The 18,143-nt window shown below is 44.8% G+C and overlaps 1 protein-coding gene across 8 annotated transcripts in view; it reads left to right on the plus strand.

Moving 5' to 3' along the window:
• The window catches only part of KCNC2 (potassium voltage-gated channel subfamily C member 2), a 184,119-nt gene extending 175,136 nt beyond the window's left edge, over positions 1-8,983 (plus strand). For 3 of the 8 annotated variants that reach the window (XM_041754046.1, XM_041754048.1, XM_041754047.1), the window contains exons 4-5: positions 27-191; positions 5,104-8,983. In XM_041754046.1, the coding sequence (XP_041609980.1) occupies positions 27-191; positions 5,104-5,240 (302 nt within the window). In that variant the 3' untranslated portion in view covers positions 5,241-8,983. The remainder of the gene's footprint in view (positions 1-26; positions 192-5,103) is intronic. The other 5 variants (XM_041754049.1, XM_041754050.1, XM_041754051.1 and 2 more) reach the window with 5 other exon arrangements.
• Positions 8,984-18,143: the final 9,160 nt, after the last annotated feature.

An 18,143-nucleotide genomic window follows, 5' to 3' on the forward strand; every position in this document is an offset into this window, starting at 1 on the left:
GTCAATGGGCATGGTGCTGTGACCAGTGTTATCAGGTGACGACAGTACAGGAAGTGAGCCGCCATTATCACCCCCAGAAAGGCTCCCCATCAGACGCTCTAGTACCAGAGACAAAAACGGAAGAGGGGAAACATGTTTTCTACTGACGACAGGTGATTACACGTGTGCTTCTGACGGAGGGATCAGGAAAGGTAGGCGTGTGTTTCATCAGATCCTAACAGGTGACTTAGAGATTAAGTGCTGCGAATATACCGAGTGATGCAAATGCTCTGTGGTCGCTTCCTAGGAAAGGCTGCACGCGCTCCCTTGCATTCCTCGTCGCCTCTTCTCTCATTATTGGCATTAAAGCGCGTGTCACAACCGCCTCTCCGGTAGTAGCTTGGTCGCTCCATATGAAAGGCATTTCACTCTTCCTTTTTTCCTTTATATGTTTGGCTTCCATTTGTCTATGGGAAGAACTGTAACGGGTGTTCAGAAATTAGGTCATTCACCTAATTAACATAATCAACAGTCTTCAAAAGTCATCTTTTTTTAACTACAGGTAATGAAACTCACTAATCGACCCTATGCATATCACTAATGACCCTATGCACTCACTCTATGCATATATTTGATAAGTAATTGATAGAACGAGAAGCCTTTTTTCTTTTTTTTTATCCCCCCCAAAGAAAGGCGTTAGCCACACTGTGAGTAAGTCCCCCGTCCAGCATGTGGGCAGTTTTGGCCATGACTTACCTGAAGGTTGGGAAGCCGGAGAGGCCCAGAGTCATGGGCCTTGCAGAGTCGCACACCCCGTCACCGCTCACGGACCCAGAAAACCTGCTACAGGATTCCTTTTCGAGACAACAGTAATAGTGTTAAGTCCATTACTACCTCCGACCCCCACTAACCTGTGCCTGACACACAGAAGACACTCAGTAAATACTTGCTGAGCGAATACATTCTGTGGGCTGGCATCCTGGTTCGGAAGCCCATCGACGCTCCATCCCGCCCCGAGCTCCCAGGCTTCTAGATTACGCCACGGTCATGCCTGTGCCCCAGGTGCTGCTTTTTTGTTTCTGTTTTGTGTGAACTTTATGAGGCCCCAGGACAATGGGACCCTTTTGTCCCCCCTTAAGAAACGGTCCTGTGACGTCTATCAGGCACCCTTGTCCCAGGGCTGATGCCTCGTTGTCGCCTCCCACTCTGACGATCCCAGTGGCTTCTGGCCCTGGTGCTTTCTCTGCTCATTGACCGACCAGAGCTCTAGGGCCTCGGGATGCAAGGGACTGAGTGTTCATGCAAAGCCACCCCAAAGCTTCCACACGGGCGCAACTGCCGTTTAGGAACACTCTGTGCTTCTCTGCTATTCATTGCGGTTTCTCTCTATTGAACGCTTTAACATTTTAAGCCTTAAGTATTTATTTTGTGATGTCTTCTCTCTTTGAAACGTCCCATTGCCCATACTGTGCTTCTCTCTCACTGCTCCCGAACATTTTGTATTATCCATCCTGTCTCACGCCCCTGAGTCTCTAGAGAGGAGAGAGACTTGCCTTTTATTTCCTCAGTACGTAATGTTTTAAATGCCCCGCTTTGCTTCGATCACTTCCATTCCTCTGCATCTATTATTTGCACCAAAATGTATTTCAGTGATCTGAATAGGCTTAATCGATTGTTTGCTAATTTTATGTATTTTTATACATTTAAATATTAAGAGCTAGAACAATTTTTAAAATGTTTTACGAAGCGTTCATGTCCTATCATAGTACTTGAGCGAGATATATATGCATACATTAAATAATGATCGTAGCATGTGACTAATAATTTCTTGTATAGAACATTATATTTTTAACTACATTATCTTTACTCACTATATGTATATATATGCATATGTATATATGTATTTCTGTGTAGTATGTGGTTACATTGACATATATTTTTGAGCTTCACCTTAAAACGTATCACATGCAGTATTTATACTAACTGTTGCATGTTTAAGAACTTAGCTAAAATTTGTTCCTTCTGCTGTTAGACAATACTATGAATTCTAAACTGTCAAAGGATATCATATAAGAAAAAAGTACTTCGCAAATTATAGAGCACTGTGAATTACAGAGAATTTTTATATTTATATAATTTTATATCGTAGAGAATTTTTCTGTAAAATGGCAACGTTTCATGAGCAAAGCAATTAATGAGATATTTAGTTTGTATGGAAAAGTTATACGTGAAATGTTATTTCACAAATGCAAAATTATCTTTATCAATAAGCGTATCCTTGAAAATTCATCTATGGGCTTTTATTCTTTGTCATTTCTCACCATAATCAACTTCCTTGTTAATTTTTGCTTAGTTTTTTTTTATACCTTGTGCTTCCCCCCCACCCCCCACCCCGAGGCCTCATAGCATTTTGGGTTAACCTCACTTAATTTTTTTAGTGTGTTGTCTTGTTATATTTATCAGGAATCCATTAATTTCTTCTTTTGATCTTTTCTATGGAGATTATAGATCTCTCCTCTTATTCTTATTCAGACATTTATTTCCTATAGGATCCCTTTTTTATCTTTCAAGTTGGCATCTCTACTGATTTGATTTTTAGAGTTCTAAAAAAGATGAAAAGAAATTGCCAGATTCCCACTGAATTCTTTTTCTACCAACATGTATGAGTATAGTTGGTCCTACGTTAAGAAAATTTATGGATTCCCTATGAGAATGAACTCCCAACATTTAGGACCTATGTTTTTATTTATGCAGAAGTTTTTACAAAATCATCTTTCATACACAAAAACATACCCATTGATAGTACACGGAGAAGCAGTTTCAATATCACCCCAAACAAGCACATGCTCTTAAGAACCATATAAAATGCACACTATGTATTTAGATGCCAATTCCAACTTGGTTCAACATTGTTAATTCTCATGAATTATATTTTTAACCATTCCACTCAATAAAAGTCTGCTTAAGCAAAAACTTTATCAAATTTTCTAGCACAAATCAACCTGCAAAATAAAAACTATATATATATTTAAAAGAATAACTCATAATTTTACTAATTAAATACTTATTATTAAATTAGAAGGGAAGTCTTTTCAAATGAACACTGAAATTATAGTTTCTAAAAGTAAAAGAACTTGTAAACAGAATGGATAATTTTTCTGTAGAAACCTGTATTTCAGGAAAATAACTGAACATTTAGAACGGCAACCAAGATTTACATATACCTAGTGTAATTAATAGAAACCTGCCAAGCAAATCTTTACCTTTCTGAAGGTCCTGGAGGGAACTTGGAGGTTGTGTAAATTTTTATAAGGATGAATGATTTAGAAGCTTCACAACCTCTTTGGTTCATGCATATTCACCATTTTGCTTTTAATCAAACCAAATCAATGTTTATAGTGTAGTTTGCATTTTTAGATTACATGGCCAACTAGGATGAATTATTCTTCCTGTAAGTCCCCAAGTCATATTGCCAGTCACTTTACGGAAGAGCCGTAACAACTAGCTCTCCAGGCGCATGGAGGTCCCTATGTAAGGATAAATTATCTGCAATTCTTTATTAATTATTTAAGACATCCTCTTATTAAGTATCCCATCATCCACTGGAGTAGGATGAAATAGCTCTCACCTCCCATGTTCTGTCTCTCCGCATGCTAACAAAGCACATGGGCAGATAATTCTCTCACTAGCAGAAACTGTGTCCTGGGCACGTACCGTAGTTAACGGGTGGCACAAATTCCCACCAGCGAAAGCTCAGAGAAGACATGCAGCGTGCGGAGAGCTCACAGGTGCGAGCAGGGAGGGTTGTGCCCATGCGGAGCAGCTCCACCCCGCAGGAAGTAGGTGCTGCGGTCCTTGCCCAGGCTGCTCCTGGGCCCTTAGAGATCACGGGATCACTAGCTCACCCGGTGTGTCCTGCTCTGGGAAACAGAGTCAGGAAAGGGGGTCGTTGGGAGGAACACGGGGAAGCAGCAGAGGCCCACTCTCCTTCCTGCGTGGCCATCATGCCCCTGAAGGCTGAGCAGCGGGGGATCACGGGGCGACAAAGTCCATCAGGTTGTCTGTCCTTGCCCCGTGTTGACTGCCCAACAGCCGAGGGTCTCACCTTGCTCTGCGGTACGTTTTCCAGTGGGCCGGTCGGAACGTTGACCTCCTGCCTGCTTGTCCATAGTTGTCCTGCTCCTACGACCGGTCACGTCAGGCTGTACCGCGTGCTGCCCGTCCCGTCCACCCGCCTCTGACCTTTTCTATCTAGTAAGTAGCAGGTGAACAACCCTTCCAGAGGGGCCTGGAGGAAAACCTCTGGGTGAAAGCTTGGGGGGCAGATCTCCTGTTCTGTTCCACGACTGTCACGCATCCACAACTAGGATGCGACATAATACAAAGACAAAGTGAATCGAGATCAAATGGCTCTCCGTTCCCGGCAGCAGAGAGCCGACTGCAAACTTCCTGTAACCAAGTTCAGACCGTTACGTGCTGAAAGTATAAGGCAACTTCTATTTCATTTGTTTTCTTTTATTTTCCTTTCCTTTTTTTTTTAATCCAAGGAACTAAAATTAGGCATTCATCCCGCATCACCTAGATAATGGCATCCAATGCCATTATTTAAGAATCATCCATTTAGCCGTATAAAGCTGGAAGACTAAATATGCTAAGAAAAAAAAAACCGCTGTCCTCTTGGAGCTAATCATTCTTGCTAGCTTAGTAAATAATAAAAAATGAAAAGAAAAAGCCCATTTGTTTTTCAGAAGCATATTCTGAAATGTAAAAATATTAGCCAAATTTATATATTACTTAACTTGCTTTGCCTAATTCTTTAAAGATTTCTAGTATTCCATATGCCAAAATCACATCAATGCAAAGTATAATTTGGGAAAGAATACATTTTGAAGTATTACAACTATAATTTGCGATAGCTCATTTAATCTTTTTGGGAATGACAGCTCTAGTGAGCTTTATTTTTTTTTTAAGTTACAAATGGTCTCAATATCAAATTCTTTGTTTAAAAAAAAAAATTCTTCCTTGAACTCAAAATAGCACTTTTGATTATCCTGCATGGTACTGTTTGTCTGTGTCTGTTTTCTGGTTGGATTCAACTGATGTCTGTGCATTTTTTCATGAAAGGATATGAAAAGTCCCGAAGCTTAAACAACATAGCGGGCTTGGCAGGCAATGCTCTGAGGCTGTCTCCAGTCACGTCACCCTACAACTCTCCTTGTCCTCTGAGGCGCTCCCGATCTCCCATCCCATCTATTTTGTAAACCAAACTGCAGCAGTCGGCTAAGGTGTACGGATTCACGTGCTGGTTACCCCTCCTTGGAGAGAATTAAACGTAGAGTCACTCCAGGCTCCATTAGACACAGTTTAAATCCTGCATGACACTGCTATTTGAAGTCAGAGACGCCACTCGGGTAGCTAACACATCTCACCCCGGCTTACAGATCTCCTACAGTAGTGCTACTCCTCCACCTTAACGGCCCCGGTCTCCTTTCGCAATAAGATGACCATCGGGGTCACACCGGCCAGCACCGACACATAAACCTGTCTTCAGGGAGATGTATTTAACCGTGTGCTTCCAAATGCCCATCACGTCATTGGACCTTCATTTCTTGGGACCCTAAACCATTCGGAAGACGTTTGGGATCCTATCTTGATCGCACACCACATGACCTTGCTCAGCTCATCTGCACGGACCGCCTTGTCTCCATCGCCCGAGAGCCGGGTCGCAGAGCCCGGGGACGTGGATGGCTCAGGATCCGTGTCTGTGCACCCACCATCCTGCCGACACACAAGCCCTGGTCCACTGTCCTGCGTGTGGAATTGTGGGGTGGGCAGGGCCAGTTTCTCCTTGGCATCTTTTTCATTTCTTTTTTTTTTTCTCCCTAATTCTTTGAAAGAAATATTTGCTTTAATAATGTCTTGATTTACTTTTCTTCAAAAATGCTGTACTGGCGTTCTGGATGTTTCTGGATGTTTGCGCCCAGATAACTGCCAAGAGGTTGTTACTGGTCACACGGGCTGAGGCCAGCTCTCTCAGGGGCTCTGGGAGGGCAGGACACAGGACGGAAAGGGAACTGCCAGCCAGGCCTGCACGGTGTCACCGCAGCCCCCACTTGGCACTACAGTCCTACAGTCCTATATATATATATAATTATTTTTTAATCCCGGATTTGTCATCCTTTTCAGAGGGAAAGTGCCAACTATCACCCAAAGCTCTCGTGTCTTTTTCCTTTTACCCCCTTTCTTTATTTCGATGGATTGGTTTTTGTGCAAAATCAAAGATCATCATGGTTCGCAGGAGGCTCCCATCCCGACCCGCAGGACCGGTCAGATTTTCAGGCAGCGTCTGAGCAGCGGCCCGTCCTGCACGTTGTCTGTGTCCCTCCTACGGTCTGTCCCACTGCACGCAGCCGACCTCGTGGGGCGCAGAAAGGCCTCGACGACGCTCATGACTTTGACCCAGGTCCTGCCCCCCCTTGCCCCCTCTCTGCTGCGCACACGGGCGAGGCGGTGTAGACGAGGTGGGGGTGCAGGAGCCCCTGGGTGAGCAGCACCAAGGCCGCAGTGCCGTGGCCCGGCCCGCTGCAGGGTGGGCCCTGCCACTGCGTGCAACCCTGCTGCACCCTGGGTCCCTGCAACCCCCACGGCCCCACTGCACCCTGCGGCCCCCGCAACCCCCGTGCCCCCTGCGGCCCTCGCCACCCCACGGCCCTCGCTGCACCCTGGACCCCTGCAGCCTCCGTGACCCCTGCTGCACCCTGGGTCCCTGCAAACCCCGCGATCCCCCGCTGCACCCTGGACCCCCGCAGCCTCCGTGACCCGTGCTGCACCCTGAGGCCCCCGCAGCACCCGTGACCCTTGCTGCACCCTGGGTCCCTGCAATCCCCATGGCCCCCTGCTGCACCCTGCTGCACCCCCGACCCCTCAGCTCCCGTGACCTCCACGAACCCTGTGACCCCTGTGGCCCCTGCTGCACCCTGGGTCCCTGCAACTCCCGCGCCCGTCCCGGAGCACCCGTGACCCCCGCGACCTCAGTGACACCTGCGGCCCTCGCGACTCCAGGGCCCCCCGCAACCTCCAGGGTCCCCGCTGCATCCTGGACCCCCACGACCCCTCGGGGCCCAGTAAACCCCCCAGGCCCTCGAGGCCCCTGCAGCCCTCGCGACCCCCGTGACCCCTGCGGCCCCCGCACCCCCCGGCCCCAGGGACCCCTCCAGCCGCCCTCACTGCGACCCCCGCCCACCCCACGAGGGTGGTGACCCCGCGACCCCCCGGGCTGCAGAGTGACGGAGTGCGCGGGGCGGGGCACGAGGGGCAGGGGGGCCACGGCGGCTCCGGGGGCAGGTCCCCGAGGCTGCAGCCCGCCCAGTCCTGATGCCAGGCGCCCTCCCCGGGCCCGCCCGGCCCCGCCCGGCCCCGCCCTGACGTCACACGAGGGCGGCGTGACGTCACACGAGGAGCGCTAGCGACGCCAGGCGCGGGGGCGAGGGGAGGAGCCGAGTGTCTGCGCTGCTGCCGTTGGCCGTGGTGCTGTGCAGAGTCCACCGGTGGCCGCGGTGCTGTGCAGAGTCCACCGTTGGCCGCGGTGCTGTGCAGAGTCCACCGTTGGCCGCGGTGCTGTGCAGAATCTACCGTGGACTTCTGACTACCAGGAAACGGCCAGGGGGTCACCTGGACCCAGGACCCACCTCTGCTGCTGAAGGTGCCGTGACGCCTCCGGGTGCGCTGGGAGACCCCCGGGTCTTGGCCGTGGGCGGAAACAGGAACTACAGCTGGGACTCCGTGGGTGCCCCCCCCCCCACGGACATCGTGGTGTGCTGCACACGGGCCAGGAGCCGAGGAACAGCTGTGAACACCAACACGCGTGCCCGGCCGGGCTTCGAGCCCACGCTCCGGCCGCAGGGACCCGAGGGCACGACCACCATGCAGGGCCCACATGCAGGCCCAGGCTGCAGGGACCTGAGGGCATGACCACCGTGCAAGGGCCACACCCACACCAAGGCCGGAGGACCTGAGGGCACACCGCCCACACGCGTGCAGGGCCCACACCTACCCCCAGGCTGCAGGGAGTGGAGGGCACGACTGCTAACACCAGTGCAGGGCCCAGGCCCAAGCCCAGGCCGCAGGGACCTGAGGGCACGACCACCCACATGCGTGCAGGGCCCAGGCCCAAGCCTAGGTTGCAGGGACCCAAGGGCACGACCACCGTGCAGGGCCCAGGCCCATGCCAAGGCGGGGAGGACCAGTCCACAACCACTGTCTGCAGCTCCGAGGAGTCCCCGGGGCTGCAGGGACTGTGCCCAGGGTCACCCAGCCGTGACATCAGCCACAGGTGTCTCCACTCCCCTGACTTGTCCCGCGTTAGATCCACGAGCATCCACTGTGTCATTTCTTTTTGTACAAGCCACTTATGTGATCAGCTTGTCTTTGTGGTGAAGTTTTCAGTGCCTACTTACCAGAACTAAGCTATTTGCAGTCGCGTGTTCGTGAAGTGCCAGAAATTCATTACGACTTAAGAAAAAAAAAAAAACACAACTGGCCAACATCATTCACGGTTTGGGTCTTGTTGTTACCTCAATATAAATATTACAGAAGATAAAATTCTGGCAATGAGAATATTTTTTTATGAAATGATCAAGGAGTAATGTCAGTATATAGTAGAGTATTAATCAAATTATATCCTAAAATGTATATTTTGCATAAAAGAGATATTCCTTAACCGATTATTATTTTTTGTGTGTGTGAGTTTTGTGGCAAACGAAGCTTGTACGTGTCTCTGAAATCGCTGTAGTCAAAACTGTAAGAATTCTTCATCTCGCTTAACCAATGTTTGCAGAGCCAGTCCGTTCCCCAGGATTCCGAATACACCGTATGGCCCAGTTAGGAACCCCTGTGTCGTGGGCCTTTTGTGGACACGTCGAGGTGCATGCACGGCCTTGGGGACAACGGGGAGACATGTAACTCGCTCAACTGAAGAATAAAAGGCAACTAAGCTGGGGACAAACTTGGATCCTGTCTGGTCACATTATTCATGCTCCTTTCTTGTCTTTCCTCTTGGTTGTGGGGTTTTCACCAGGCTGTACTCTTTGTACGTCCCCTGGTGTCCTGGTGCCCAAGCAGCGGTCACACACAATACAGGGGCCCTGGGCTCTGAGGGCTGACACATGCAGCTCTCACTCTCCTTCGGGTCTTGGCCACGTAGCCAGTGTTTCCTAGGGGCGTCCACGGCCTGGATTTGCCCCATGGCCCTGACACCCAAAACTATGAATCACGATGTCCCCCAGCATCTGTAGGGCACTTGATGACTCATACTGGATTTTCACTTATGCTGTCTGACCTAGTCTGCACTGCAGCCCTGGGAGTGACTGTGCTCGGCTGTCCGCTTACTGATGGGGAGTTAGGGATCAGGGAGGCCAAGCTGTTTGTGTAAATAGTTGCTGCAGATCCTCCTCCCCCGGCTTCTTTCTCAGGGTCAGACCATTACCGCCTCTTGCTGCAGGTGTGTGGCCTGCTGGAGGTCGGGTGCGGGCCCTTCTGGGGCAGCAGGCTGCACGGAGCTAACACTCCCTCATCCTGGGGGCTCCGCACTGGGGGGACCCATCAGGATTCAGGGAAGTGTAGACCGAGAAAGAGAAACGAGGTTGGCAGATCCCGCGCTGCCCTCCCCTGCCCCTCCACGGCTCAAATCGCCCTGCGCTGCTGAGTGTCTGCTGAGCAGCCGAGTCCCTAAAGGGGGCACACCTAGATGCCACCCCTGGTGTCAGAATGTGAGGGCTGCTGTAAAGAGGAAAAATTCACAAGAAGGGGGAAAGAATGCATTTTATTTTATTTTATTTTATTTTATTTTATTTTATTTTATTTTATATTTGTTTAAGATTTTATTTATTCATGAGAGACACACAGAAAGAGGCAGAGACATAGGCAGAGGGAGAAGCAGGCCCCACACAGGGAGCCCCATGCGGAATTCGATCCCAGGACCCCGGGGTCACGCCCTGGGTCAATGGCAGATGCTTAACCACTGAGCCACCCAGGGATCCCAAGAATGCATTTTAATGCGTGATAATTACCATCAGGGTTTGATTAAAAAAATCAAGACTCAATCGTCGTGAATGAAAAGGGAAGGTACTCATTTTCATCTTTGAAATAAATAAAAAGCAGGCTAATGGAATGGCAACAGTGAACTTCTCCCGGAAAGAGACAATGAATATGTTCAAAGGCAATATTATAAAGCGGGGACTCTGGAGGATTTATAACGTGCTGGAAGACATTTAGAGCTAAATGAATCTATTAAAATATTGAAATCCCTAGCCGTTTATGATGATTAAAATATGCGGCTTAAATTTTTCCCTTACCGACAAAAACTGTCTCCCTTCCAATTGCCCCTGCCAAAATCCAATTAATTGTTTAAATTCGTGAACATTATTAAACTATAGATATATATTAATTTTCTTTTTTTTACTATATTAATTTTCTCTACCATAGATTCAGTATCATTAATTTTTTGTAATAAATTTATTTTTTATTGGTGTTCAATTTGCCAACATATAGAATAACACCCAGTGCTCATTCTGTCAATTGCCCACCTCAGTGCCCATCAGGTATCATTAATATTGATCCTAAATTTAGTAATTTCCTGTTCTCCCCTAAACTAACTCTGTTTCAAAGATATATTTTTCATTATTGTCTAAAAACTAAATAATTTTATCGAATAATTATGACTTGATTTTTTTTCTTTATCATACTGTCATTCAAAGTGATGAACCAGTGAATATGCATTATTTTTAATCTAAATTGAATTTGCAAAAAAAAAATTGAATTTGCCAACATATATCATAACACCCGGTGCTCATCCTGTCAGGTGCCCGTCACCCAGTGACCCCGTCCCCCGACCCAATTCCCCTTCCACAACCCTTTGTTTCCAGAGTCAGGGGTCTCTCATGGCTTGTCTCCTCTCATTTTCCCCACTCAGTTCCCCCCTTTCCCTTATATGCACTTTTAAAAAGGCTTATTTATTTGAGAGCGAGTGCGTGTGCCTGGGAGTGGGGTAGGGGCGCGGGGAGAGGGAGAGTGAGTGCCTAGCAGGCCCCATGCTGCGCACCAGCCTGATGGGGTCGGGCGCTCAGTCCCTGCAACCCCAGGCCGTGACCCGAGCAGAAACCAGGAGTCAGGGGCTTCAGGGAGAGTCACCCAGGGCCCTGAATATGCACCGGAACAGCAAGACCTTCTAAGGCTACGCCCACCTCATCTAGATCCCACATACACTGATGCCAACTGTATTAGGAAGAAGAGATTCATGCCAAGAGCAGCTGTAGGTCCACAGTAACTGAGGGAAGAGTGGACAGGCCTCCCCTTTCCCTCTGGCCCCACACAGGGGCACCTTCCATGTCGGCCACGACCTTCGTGAACCTACGAGGACATGTCACCGTGACCCAAGGCCCAGGGCGCACGGGAGGCTCGTCTTGGCGGTGTAGGCCCTGCACATGTTGGTAAGTGGACGGCGACACGCAGCCACATCTGCAGCATCGCGAGGAGGCATCCACGGCCTGCGACCCCGTTCATCCTGCCTCCCCTGAGGGTGGCAGCCACCGGCCCTTCCTGCCTCTGCAGGCTGGCTCCCCTGGGGTGTCAGGTGCCGGCCTCGCTCGGGTCACTGGAGGCTCCCCAGCCTCTTCCTTTGGTTGCTGACTCCCGAGCCGCTTCCTGAATGTCCTGCAGTTGGTCTCCTGCTAAAAGACATCTTGGCTGCTTCCAAGTCTTGACACGCACAAATAAAACTGCTGCACACACTGGGTGAGGGTATTGTGTGGACACAGGTCTGCGCTTCGTTGGCTAAACACCGAGAACATGCTCCCGGGTGCCGGGTGGGTACTCTGGGTCACACTCACGGTTTCATTTGGTCCCTCTTCTGTGGGCAGCAAAAGCACGGCCCTAACCCACCTTCCCGAGGCCGTCCCAGGGAAACCCCAGGTCACTTACACATCTGCGGTTTCGTTTCCAGCTGTAAATATGTTGCCGATTATTCACCAGCAGGTTCTTTCTCTTTAAAAATATGATATGTTTGGGCAGCCCTGGTGGCTCAGCGGTTTAGCACCTGCCTTGGGCCCGGGGCGTGACCCCCGGGTCCGGGGATCTAGTCTCACATCGGCCCCATGACCTGATCCCACTACTGCAAGGTCACGACCTGAGCTGAAACACAGTCGGACAATCAACCTACTGAGCCACTCAGGTGCCCCAGACAGCAAATAACTGCTATGGAGCCACATCGGGCTCCCTGCATGGAGCCTGCTTCTCCCTCTGCCTGGGTCTCTGCCTCTCTCTCTGTGTCTCTATGTCTCTCATGAATAAATGAATAAAATCTTTAAAAAAATAAATAAAAATATAATATTTTTAAAAAAATGAAACACAAGAAAAGCTTCTATAAAAGAAAAAAAAAAACAGCCATAATGCCATAATTTTCTAGTCCACAACCCAAATGGTTTCATTTTGTCGATTTGCCTTTTTTCCCCCTTTTGTTAAGCTCATTTTATGATTTTAGCACAGCGTGTGAGTGTGGGCATCTATGTGTGTATCTGGCCTATCATTTCGGTCCTGCTTCGGTCTGGCCCGTTCTTTTCTGGCCTCAGCTCACACTTGCTCACGCACGATGCTCAGGGAAGCACCTGGGTCTCATGGTGACCACGGCACCTCCCGTCCACCGAGCGGGTCCCTCCCAGGCTCTGCGCCAGAAAAACTGTTGGTGCCCTTTAAAAATACACGAGGCTGTGCTCAGTTCTAAACCTTTAGAAATTATCCCTGGGGATGAGGCTTAGGCATATATATGATTTTTAAAATATGCAAATATATTATTAACAAACAACAGAACAAACACCCCACAGGTGTTTCTCCCGTCTGACATGGACTAACGTACGATAGAGATTGGAAATTACTATAAAGGAATAGGGTTTTTTCCTAAATAAATATTTTGCACGTAGGTATATTGTTTTCGCAATTAGAATGTAAAAAGGATGCTTAATATCCCATTAGGTTAATGTTCTCTATATATTCATTTCCCTCAGCTATGCAGGATTTCTATTTCTTTTTCCTGCTTTCTATTATAAATCAAGAAGCATTGACCATTTTGTGTAGATACATTTTTATTTTAATTTTTGACAGGGAAGGTTTTTCAAAAATTATTCCCCAAATGGCATTATTGGCTTAAAGAGTATGGAAAAATTCTTACGACCGTACTTTAAGAGCTACTTTCCCATAGTCATATTATGTTACATGTCATCAGCGACCAGTGAAAGTGACATTATCAGGATAATTTTCTTAGCTGTACTACAATTTTAAAAAATATTATTTTTCTCAGAGTAAGTTTATGTGTGTGATTAAATTAGCATGAGTTGAAGGATTATAGATTTTATAAATTTTATTAATATCATGTCTCTGCTTTCCTCAATTTAGCTAGTCATTATCAGCAGGCTAGCTAAGTATCCTTATCAGGAAATCCTGTTTTTCATTTTGTGAGCCAGATTTCAAATTTGGAATCAAATTTGATGTATTATTGTTTGTACAATAGTGTGCATGTATGGTAAACCTGTAGAACTTACATCTTCATTTTTCAATAGTAAAAAAAAATGAGATAAGGACATTCCATGTAACTCAAAATCAAGTAACTCTTTAAAGGGGAAATAAATTTTCCTATAAGCCCAGGAGAGTTGTCCCAGCACATGATTTAAATACTTTGGAATGAAGTGAAATATGCATATTTTTATTAAGAGTAAATAGTGACATGAAATGGCTAAAAATAAGCACCATATGAAAAGGATTCTTAATTTAATTTGAATGTGGCAGTCCCTGAAACCTTTCTTTAACCAGTGGTCTCAGATAACATAAAACCAATTCTTTTTTAATGGCCCAAAGGAGCTATAATTTGCGGATCGAAACCAAACCAAACCAAACCAAACCAAACCAAACCAAAGGCTGTAAATTTATTGCAAAAAATTAAGCAGGAAGTCAGTCCCTAAGGAATCACTGAAAATATATATGTGTATATATATATTATATTTATAAATATATTATAAAATATATATTTTTATATTTATAAATTATATTATATATATATATATATATTTTTTTTTTCCTCAAGAGCTCACAGGTGTCAGTAACTTGGCTTCTCTGGAAACAAGGGCACTCGTTTAAATGCTCTCCATGGTCTTCCCTCCTGTTGCACTGGCTGTTACTTCTCACTTTGGGTGCTGGCAGGAAGCTTAAGAAAATTATAGAAATTCTGGAAGGATGGCTGGTAGAAATGTCCAGAATCTAAGATAATAATGATTTAAAAACCTACTCATACACACAGCTGAATATACAGGAAGAAACAGCATGAGATGAAGTAGCAAAGACTGAATATTGCCTCAACCAAGGTCTTTTAGTGTGAAATAAGCAAAAAGACAAGTCAAAGATAAATGATTCTATGATTCTGCTTCATAAACCATGTTAGAATAAGTCTGTCACAAAAGAGCCAGGCGTTCTTTTCAACGGAGATCTTGAAAGGTTTGCATTGCATAACAAGGAGTCAGAAAAGACTGGCGATTTTTACATTCCCCAGCACAGAATGAAGTTAGTAACTTTCTCTTAGATGCCTTGTTTTATTTTATTCTTTCAGTTTTGACAAAAAAAAAAATCTTCCTTTACATAAATATTAAGGTTAAATGTTTTCAGAGTCAACTAATGACTGTCAAAATACAAAATACTCTTGGCTTTATTTTGTTTTTATTTGCATAAAATATATTTGCACAGGCTTTTGGTTTGATTTATTGCAAGAGCAAAATATAATGACAAAATAGTACTGAGAACATACCGTTTTTTAATGTGCAACTTAATGACACAGATGAGATTCCTAGGGCAAATATCATTATAAGGTTTCTTTTCCAATATCAAAATTGTTAAGGTTTAGATCTCTCTACTTATGTTTCTGGAACCAATAATTCTATGCAAAAAAACTATTACATTAAGTGTTAAAATATTAAGGTGGAAGAAGACAATTTGCCTTCAATAACAGCTTTCCTTGGTCCCGAATGCCCATGAATTGACATGTAGTTTATTGGACACCTAGAAAAGAACACAGAATTAGCACTTAGAAAGCATTCTCTGACATACGTGTTCCACTAGAGAGCCATGTCCCATCAAATATGGTTTTTTTTTCTCATGTTTAGATATCAGGCTACATATTACCCAAAAACTATTGAATGACCCACTGGCAGCTATGACCAAGATGCCTTAACATTCTCCTCCACTTGACTAAACTTTAGACTTATTTTTTTCTTGACCAGAGGCCCCTTTTCTTAGAGCATTTACTTTAGAAAACTTGATGTTGTAAATTCTTTCTCTGTCCCTTGGAAGTATAAATTTTCTTCCAGCACTTGCCAGTTACAACCCAAGAATGTCTTTCTCAGGTGCCAGGGAGCCATTCCCTTAAAACATAACCGTGAGGACAGGACCCTATCCACCAGCGTCTGTGGGAGGACAGGAGCCTAACTTCCATGAATGCCCAACCCCACTGACCGACCTCCCCCCAAATGTCCTCCAGTAGTTTTCCTCTCCCTCACCCCAGTGCCTAAAACTCTCCTGCTTGTGTTTTAACAGAGTTGAAGTCTAGCTCTCTTCCTTATTGCAGTCGTCTTGAGTCCTATTGCAATAATCTTCACCTTCCTTGCCTGTTTAGCTGGCACGATTGGTTTTTGACAGTTTCTCAGTAGATAGTATGAAGTTGTGAATCACAATAAAACAACTTGGAGGACTTACAGGAGACGGGAAGGCGTGGGGGAGGAATTCCAGTCACTCTGTGACTTAACTATAATTTTGAAATAGATCTTTAGAAGATTTTCATAATATCATAAATATTATTTAAAAATTATTTTAAAATTATTAAAACTCAGTTGCTTGCTTTCCTTTCTTGAAACAGTTAAGTCCCCTCTTTCTCAGGTGGTTAAATTGACCGGGGGTGGGGGAGGCTATAAATCAATTGATAAAGTGGCTGTCATTCAACTCTTCTCATTTTACTGTCAAGGAACATGATGAGATGAATGAGTTAGACTCGTTCCTTCTCTGGACACTGACCCTTGGGTTGCCCCCGGCAGGCATTCATCACCCTATTTCCATGCCTGACATATTACTGGGCTCATAGAAGAATTTTAACACGCGTTTTCAAAAATTGAACTGTTACTTAGACTGATTTTCCTGAAATTCATATCTTCCCGTGTTCTCCCCTCGTTATTCATCTATCAGTGTCAGAATAAAACACAAAATCTCAAGCTTGTCATTTAAGACATTTTATCATCTGGCTCCTTTAACCTGCCAAGGAGTCAGCTATTGGTTCTTTTTATTTAGTTCCTTTGTTCAGTATCCAGAGTCTCACAAGGTGTCTGGGATACAGTAGACACCGTGTTAATCATTGTCCCTGGATCCCTTGTTGTTCTGCCTCATTCACTGGCCTGGACCTTCTCAGACACCGACACCAGTCTAGGTCTAACGTCAATTTGCCACAGACTCTGCAGTCATAGTATTTTAAACCTTTTATATATTTCTTTCATCCTTTCAACAGCAAATGCCAGAGTTAATTCCCAGGACCAGAAATTCAGTTGACAGATCTCCTCTGGGGCCCCATCTCCAGAATCTGCACAAGTAATGAGTTCCCATTGTGCTGTGATAAACCCAGTAAAGATAGATCTCCTTGACCTATGGTGAAGAAAATGGGGTTTAGAGGCAAAGTAAATTTGAGTTGGAATCTTGTTCTTATCCTTTACTAGGTATAAGTCTTCTGACAAGTAATTTAAACACCAAATTTTATAGAAAGTTGTCAACTGGTAAGGATACCTACATCATAATTTTGTCATGAGTCCTAATGAGAAGATGCATATAATATGCCTAGTACACTTTTGTGTACAAAGATTCAGCTCTAAATATGAACTTCTTTTATGATTATGATTATATTTTCATTGATTTTTTTCCTACAAATTGTGTGGCAGCTTGTGATTTTTTTTGTTCTCTAGTATTGATTTTTCTTTGTGGTAGATCTTATTGAACAAAATGTTGGCAACAGTTTCTAAACCCATTTCCAATTGCCTTTAAAGATAATGAAATCTTCCTTTCATATTCATCCGAGCATCAACATGAAAAGACTTTCAAAGGATTTTCTTATTTACAGACTCTCCAGAGATCAATGTACTTACATTTTATAAAGATAAATAGAAATTAGTAGCATATCTTTGGTAATTTACAGGTTCAATGTGACTGGAATTTTTTAAAGATTTTATTTATTTGAAAGAAAGAGAACATGAGCTGGAGGAGGGGCCAAGAGAGGGAGAAGTAGACTCCTTGACAAGCAGAAGCCTGATGCATCTCAATCCCAGGACCCTGGATCATGATCTGAGCTGAAGGCAGACGCTTAACTGATTGAGCCACCCAGGTGCCCATGACTAGAAATTTTTAGCACAATTCCTGAAGTATATAAAAATATATATTATTTCTATTCTATCCTGCAGAATAGGCTAAAGAGATTCCAAGATTACCGCAGGATCACACTACTATGACCCAAAGTTAACTATAATCTTTGTGGTATCAATATATCCCGAGTCTATTGAGGACTCTTCAGAAAATTACCAAGTTCCCAAAAGTGCCTCATCTAGTTCTTTCACATTAGGAGTAGCTTCTACTCTAAACTATTAAAAAAAATGGCTATGGTCATATGATTATTTGCTTAGCTATTTCTCACAATCCTATGAAAATGGAAAACATGTCTGCATTTAGCATAAGGGGGAAGCAGTGATCAATGTTGTTAACAGTATGAGTAACATAATATTTTGGGATTGCTCTTTTTTGAAATAAAAATGAACAAAGATAGGAAAACTCTTCTTTAGGAAATAATTTGGCATATTTTTTTGAATTGAAGAGAATAAGATTGAGAAAAGAGAAAACTTTAATGCTTCTGAAACAAAATACTTCTGAATTCAGAAGTTACATCTGGAAAATTTATAACATTGTTTCTAAAATATGCATATTAATATGCATATTAATATATGAAAAATTCAATTGTTGAAAAAACTGGGTAGGCACAAAAGGTAGACATTATATTTACGTACTTGTGGATTTCTTTCTTAGGAAATAAGTTGACGGGTTCTATT

This window comes from Vulpes lagopus, chromosome 5, assembly GCF_018345385.1.
Source record: "Vulpes lagopus strain Blue_001 chromosome 5, ASM1834538v1, whole genome shotgun sequence".
NCBI classification, from domain to species: domain Eukaryota; kingdom Metazoa; phylum Chordata; class Mammalia; order Carnivora; family Canidae; genus Vulpes; species Vulpes lagopus.